We start from the raw sequence: 7711 nt of genomic DNA on the forward strand, positions 1-7711 counted from the left end.
ATATCTGATTATATCGGGGAGAACTGATAGTGTCTCTGGCCTGTTGGGTCACGTGTCAACCGTAATTTTTTTTGAATAAGCTCGTCATAAGTGACTGAGACGAAATAGGCTAAAATTATCTTGAAGACTCTTGCCAAACAAGAGCTGGCAACTGTGGTTAGATCAACTAGTGTTCTCTAAAATAATCTTATTCTAAAATATTTTTCTGTAATGTCTTTCCTTCTAAGATTTGTTTCGTATTTAAAAATATAATTCTAATATTTTAAAATTAAATAAAATTTTATTTATTTTTAAAATTTTAATTTTTATTGACTTTTTTTTTTAATTTAAAAATTAAAAAAAAATTTTTTATTTAATATTATTGATGTAATATTTGAAAATTTTTATATTTTTCTTAAATTTTTGAAATAAAAAAAAACCTAAAAAACACTAGAATTTTCTTTATCTTTATAGTTTTTAATTAAACATTTTTTTTTATTCAATCCAGGCATGTCCGACAGATAGTTGCAACAAGAAATTGGTCGACCAAGGAAACAACTTGTATCGCTGCGAGAAGTGTAATCAAGAATTCTCCACTTACAAATGGAGAATGATCCTCTTGGTAAGTGAATCGCGGATTCAATAACTTTCGGGTTTGTATTACTGTACACGTAGATTCGAAAAAGTCGTCAGAAAACAAATATGGGTTTGTATTACTGTACACATAGGTTTGAAAAAGTTGTTCAAAAAACAAATATATAACAAATGTTATCAAAGGCAAGATAAGTTACTTTTCTACCTAACTGGATAATTTTTTTTAGTGTTTTTATTTAATGTAACATGTTTTTTCAGTTCGAAAAATATACTGTTTATCAATGTATTGGAAAATTAAAAATGGCGCCAGACTCTCTGTTTAACACGGTAAGTTTGGGAAAATGAGTTGAAAATAAAAGCTATACAAAATACTGTTAAAAACCCACCAAATATGTCAGCCTGTGTCATGGTAACATATATTGAGCGAGTTTCTAACAGTGTTTTTTTATTTTTAACTCCTTTTCCCAAACTTACTGTGTTCAACAGAGTTCTGCGCCATTTGTAATTTTTCAATACATTAGTAAACACTTTTTCGAGTTGAATAAACATGTTACATGTTGACTTTCAAGCCGACTTTTAAGATGTTTAGTGGCTTTATTTTTATTTATTTTTTTTTATACGGTGGTCACCACGTATCAAGGCCCGGAAGCCACTCAAGGATAAAGGTTATTGCAAGTACAGTACGTTAGTGTGGAGATTTAATGAAGTGTTTACTTAAGAGAGCGGTTCATTAGGAATTTGTTAACGTTGGACTTGAAGACATCCAAGTTGTAGTCCAGTGGGAAGCAGGCAAACGGAACAGAGTTCCACAGGCGTGCAGTTCTAAGAAAGAAGCTTTGTTCATGGAATCTACGTTTTGATTTAGGCACAGATAAAGAGTGGGGAAAATTTATCACAGTGGATTCAGCTAGACGGGTGTTTTTCGTAAAAGATTGGCGAGGGGGACCAGAGATTGGAGTTCAGACGAACACCTGCCATGGAAGTAACGATAAAACAAGGATAGGCTCGCAACGTCTCTTCTGTGGGAGAGAGGTTGCAGGGTAGAGAAAAGGACATCCCCCACTAAGCCACAAAGTCTATTTTGTACTCTGTCAAGACAGGATGTAGCCCTCACTTGAAACCACACCAAAGACCATAACCGTGGCTGGAAACTTTTTCATCACCCTGGGCACGTCCCTGTTATTTATGGCAATCCAGTAACGCATTTTGAAGGTGCTGGCAATGGTCCTGTTGTCATAACTTGGATCGGTATAGAGCATGAGTTTTACAGCAGTGCATCTCTGATATTGCTCGTTGAACATTGTGTCACTTTCAAACATAATAGAAGACTCCTATCACTATTGGCCCTGGATATGACCTAAAACTATATCCGATGGTGAGGCCCCACCTTGTGGGCTTTTGGGAGTGTAGAGCCACCCTTTAATTGCCATTGCTCCCAGGTCCACTCTGACCCGGAGTGGTAGTACCTGGGTTAAATAGAATTTGACGTAAAAAAAAATATACTCCATTAAAAATCGTTCCTCAAAATAACTAGATTCGGCATTAAATAACCTGAAAAAGGTTGATATGCCGTAAAACAAAGACAACCAACCAACCAACCTATCAATCTTGGGATTTGTACACAACTGGCCAGCTAGCAGATGGTCTGCAGAAAAAAAAGAAAAAACTGCTTTGCATCAAACGGAAATGGAATCATGTTTTTTATTATAATGTTTTGAAAAGAGCTTGGAAATCGTATTCTTTATATCCAGTAAAAATTTGTTGGGATGTTAAAAATGAAATTGATCTTTTATTTTCAATTTGTGATATATAAAACTTTGGCGAGTAAATTAATTATTAAAATTTTAATAGACATTTCAAAATGGGGGAGGGGGGGTTTAATTTAAAAAAAAAAAAAAAGTTTGTCTGAAATATTATATTCGGTTTATTGAAAAGAGCATAAAATTTCACATTGACCCTGAAAATATCGTAAAAATTTAACCAATAGAAAAATTTTGATAGATTTTTAAAGTTTAAAAATTGAAAAAAAATTAACTCATAAAATTCAATTGATTTCATTACGTAAAAAAAATGGCTGCATGAAGGTACACCGGCACTTTATAAACATTGTTTTTTAAAAAAGAAAAAATCATTTCTATTATTTTTCAAAAAACTTTAATAGTTTATTTTGGAAGTATATTCCATAAAGAAAATAAACAACCCACTTTAAAAAGAGAAATTACGAGTTTTTTATATTTTGTTTGAAGTTTTGTGTTAGGGTTGTCAAAAATATTAAAAGTAAAATTAAAATAGATGCATTCTTCTGAAATTGCATCATTATCTTCGGGATTGTCAATACAAGAGTTACTCCCCTTTATAACGAAACTACTTGATGTTCCTATTTACTATGCCTCCCCACGGGACAGAGTTAGACACCAGGGTCGTTTTTTAACGTGGAGAAAAGGTACAAAAATAAAAATTGTCTCAGTCGTGAAGGATTTCTCCTCCACCGAAAGAGAACAAGAAATACTTGATGTTATCCATAAACTTTTTGGATGTAGCCAAATTGAAAATCAAAATCGAAAGAAATACTTATTAATCATTGTAATTGTTATAAATAAAAATATTATGTTTCTTGGTTTATTATATCATTCTTTATATATCAATTTTAATCTTTGTCTTAAGAAGCCCTTAAAAAGATTCTCTCTGAGCTTGAGCATGTGGTGCAATGGAGAAAGGGGTGGCTGGTTAATTTAAAAACAACTTCTATCTATCATCAACGCTCTGATCCCCGTCTGGCATCAGTTGAAATGAATGGCTCTTGTCTTGAGGAGGCTCCATGTTTTGACAAGCTTCTGAGTCTGACCGTTTAATCCTGATCTGAAATGGAACACGTACATCAAATCTGTGGCCAAGGTCGCTGGAACAATGGTCGGATCATTCCACCGCTCCAGTAGATATCTCATTGCTGATGCAATTCTCTACCTGCAGACGTTGCCCTGTCGGTGTGGGGCATTAGAATACGCCGACTGCCCCCCTGCAGAGGGTAAAAGTCCCTCAATGGGGGTCCTGGATATGACCTTAAACTATATCCAGTGGTGAGGCCCTAGTTTGTAGGCTTTGGGGAGTGTGGAGCCACCCTTTAATTGCCATTGCTCCCAGGTCCACTCTGACCCGGAGTGGTAGTACCTGTTAGGGTCCCAGCTATGGTTTGAATAGAAACCGACGTGAAAACAACAAATATATTCTGTTAAAAAAAAATTTTCATCAAAATCTTTGGATTCGGCATTAAATAACCCGAAAAGGGTTGATATGCCGTAAAACAACCAACCAACCTGCAGACGTTTCTGCCAACTATTACTCTGTAAGGTTGTTTCTGCCAACTATTACTCTGTAAGGTTGTTACTGACAGGATAGGTACTCCCAATCTCCTAATACTGCCATCCGTAGTTGTTCTTTTTTGGCCAACTAATCTTCTAGCCGGCTTTGGGTAGGATTGAAACCGCTATCTTTAGATAATTCTCACCTAGAACCGCAGAGATTCAACATCTCTATCAACTGCGCCACGGGCCCCGAAGAGCAATCAAGGTTGAATTTTTTGGTCTTATAAATCCATGCTTATTTATTATCTGATCTTCCATGGTCGGGTCTGTACCGAATGGTATTTTATTTTAATTGGAATTCATTATCGAGATTATTATTATTTATTAATTTTTTTTTTTTTTTACATAGGCATCACCACATTATCAAGGCCAAGAGGCCACTCAAGGATAAGGGTTAAAGAGTGTACAGTAGAAATTGGACAATATAGTAATCATTAGTAATGAAAATTTGGTAAATTTGATAACTTATATGGAACGGCTCATCAAGAACTTATTTACGTTAGACTTGAACACAACCATATTGTAGTCAGCCGGAAAGCAGGAAAACGGAAGACAATTCCACAGGCGTGCAGTTCTAAGAAAGAAGCTTTGTTCATGGAATCTACGTTTAGGTTTAGGCACAGATAAAGAGTGGGGGGAATTATTGATAGTGTTTACAGCTAGACGAGTGTTTCTTGTGAAAGTTTGGCGAGGGGGGACCATAGATTGAAGCTCAGTCGAACACTTTCCATGAAGTTTTTTTTTTTGTGGACCATTCTCCTCATCTTTTTCTTGGTTGCTTCACAACATTTCGGCCAACTATTCCGGGTGAGAATTGTCTGAAGATAGCGGTTTCAATCCTACCGAAAGCCAGCCAGAGGCTTACTTGGCCAAAACATGGTGAGACGACAACTATGGAAGACAGTAATTGCAGTGGATGCAGTTAGGAGATTCAGAGTTCTTATCCGTCGTGGTTACCACCTGATGAAGACCAGAGGAATAGTTGGCCGAAACGTCATGAAACAACTAAGAAAAAGCTGAAGATGATTGTCTGCAATTAATAAAATTAAATAATACTCATCTCGATAAGGAATTCCAATTAAATAATAGAAACGCTTTTTTTTTTTTTAATTTTGTACAAACATTAGTCATGGTGAAAGTAAATTTTTCACTTGTGGAGGGGGACCATGCATTTTCATTGTTCATTCTTGTTTATAGGACATGTTTTTTTTTTATTTCTTTATCTGTCTCTTTGAAATAAGAGTTTTAAAAGAAGCATAATAATTTACTTTCGTTTTTTTTTTTTTTTTCTTTTTCAGGTGAGCCTTATTGACTGCACAAACAGTATCTGGGTGACATGCTTTCAGGAATCTGCAGAATCTTTGCTTGGAATCTCAGCAGATGAATTGGGAGCTCTTAAAGATACAGTAAGGATCTTAAAAGAATTTCCTTTTTTTTTTATTAGTATTCTTCTAGTAATTCCGGTCCTGTGTTTTTTTTTTGTTTTTTTTTTTTACATGGGGGTCACCACTTATCAAGGCCCGAAGACCACTCCAGATAAGGATTATTGCGTGTACAGTAATCGATGAGATAGTATTGTAGTAATCATTAGTATTGGGGGTTTTGATAGAGTGTCTTACTTAAAGGGGCGGTTTGTCAGGAGTTTCTGTTGGACTTGAAGATGTCCAAGTTGTAGTCAGGTGAGAAACAGGCAAGCGGCAGAGAGTTCCACTGGCGTGCAGTTCTAAGAAAGAAACTCTGCTCATGGAATTTACATTTGGATTTAGGCACAGATAAAGAGTGGGGAAAATTATTGACAGTAGTTTCAGCCAGATGGGTGTTTCTCGTGAAACATATGACCTTAAACTAAAAATATATATATATGTTCCTGGATATGACCGTAAACTATATCCGATGGTGAGGCCCTAGCTTGCGGGTTTTGGGGAGTGTGGAGTCACCTTTTAATTTGCATTGCTCCCAGGTCCACTCTGGCCCAGAGTGGTAGTACCTGTTAGGGTCCCAACTATAGGTTAAATAGAAACCGACTTGAAAAAAAAAAATATATTAAAACATTTTTATATATATATTATTCCTTAATTGGAATTCATTTTTTGAGATGAGCATTATATGTTAATTTTTTATTTTTATTTCGGACTATTAGTCTCATCTTTATTAGTTGTTGTTTTTGGATCTTTTTATTGGTTCACAACGTTTCGGCCAACTTCCTCTGGCCTTCGTCAGGTGGTAACCGCGACGGATAGGAACTTCGAATGTCCTAACTGCATTCTCAGCCATCACTGCCATCCGTAGTTGTTGTCGTCTAACAACTAATAAAGATGAGACTAATAGTCCGAAATAAAAATAAAAAATAAAACATTTTTCTTCAAAATAATTGGATTTGGAATTAAATAACCTGAAAAGGGTTGATATACCATAAAACAACCAAACAACCAAATCCTATAATCAAAAAAAAAAAAAAAAAATTCTTTATCTAGGTTGTGAATTTACCTTGTGAATGGGTTATGTTGGTAGGTGTTGCATACTGCAAGGAAGAATCCCATTATCGTTTGCCTTTCTGTTGTGATCACTTGCAACCCGTGCTTTAGGTGTCCCTTCGATACAATTCCCTAGATCTTGATAAAACCCCATTTTGACATCCTGCCTACTATCCAAAGTTGGAGCATATACAGGGAATAGTGGGGTTATCCGGCATTGCCCGGGTGTTTGAAGGTGTGTGTTGAGCACCAAAAAAAAAAAAAAGCGTTAGTAGGCAGGGAGGCTTGGACCTGTGACGCGTGTTGCTCGGGTGTTTGTCGGTGTAAAAGAGAAAAAAAAATTTGGTAGGGAGGTAGGCTCGAACCTTTTGCCTTGAGGCAAAGGCGGAAAAAACAGTGACACGTTACCCCGAGGCTAAGCAGGTAGAGAAGTGAGATGGAGTGAAATTAAACATCTAAAAAAAAACAAAAACAGGTGGTTGTGTGTTTTTCTAGGTCAAATATTACGCCGTATTAGTTGAGAAAAGAAATCACAGTTGCTTATATAAAAGATACGGACAACGTTTCGTAAATCGGAGATATTATAATCTAGAGGGTATATAAAAAGTTCTAAGAAATGGTGGTCTTTGTCTTTATAGAAAAACCAACGCCTCTTTCTCTTTTTACTCCATCGGGTTTGCCTTTCCAGAAAAACGTATACCCTGCACCTCTTTCAGGTTTTAAAAGAATTTTTTTTTTATTAATGTTCTTCTAGTAATTCCTATAATTAAAAAAATAAAGAAAATGATTCTATCCCCATCTCCTTAGTGAAAATCAAAGAGTAGACATACCTCGAGGGATGCGAGATTTCTGCTTTTTGATAAAAGCGATTTAAAAAATAATTTAAAAAATTTTAAATCATACATTGACCCGCTTTAAAACTGTATTCAAAATTCTTTTTTTCTTTTCACAAGGATGAGGTCAAATATGATGACGTGTTTGATGAAGCAGCCTTCAAACCTTACATCTTTAAATTCAGAGCCAAAATGGAGACTTATAATGTAAGTTTCTAACACTTTTTTCTTCATTCTTTTTTTTTTTATTAAATATTTCTTTGTCCAATATTTCTTTATCCTATATTTCTTTCAAACTTTTTATGCAGACGGGACTCTCTAATGGCGAATTCCTCTTTTTTTTTTTTTTTTTTTAACCACTTTTTCGAATCACTATGGATTGTAAAACTAAATCCCAAATTTTGTTCTGAAAACTTGAATTTTTTCTTGAAAAACTTTGAAAAGTCTTTTCTCTTTTCTTTTTTACTTT

At 35.1% G+C, this 7711-nt stretch overlaps 1 protein-coding gene across 1 annotated transcript in view; it reads left to right on the forward strand.

Moving 5' to 3' along the window:
* LOC145269234 (replication protein A 70 kDa DNA-binding subunit-like) overlaps positions 1–7711 on the forward strand; it is a 62754-nt gene that overhangs the window by 53773 nt on the left and 1270 nt on the right. The window contains exons 15-17 of the mRNA XM_080124856.1: positions 488–601; positions 5234–5341; positions 7363–7449. Of these exons, the coding sequence (XP_079980982.1) occupies positions 488–601; positions 5234–5341; positions 7363–7449 (309 nt within the window). The remainder of the gene's footprint in view (positions 1–487; positions 602–5233; positions 5342–7362; positions 7450–7711) is intronic.

This window comes from Euprymna scolopes, chromosome 45 (genome assembly GCF_053919585.1).
Source record: "Euprymna scolopes isolate OS-2025 chromosome 45, ASM5391958v1, whole genome shotgun sequence".
In the NCBI taxonomy this organism is placed as follows: Eukaryota; Metazoa; Mollusca; class Cephalopoda; order Sepiida; family Sepiolidae; genus Euprymna; species Euprymna scolopes.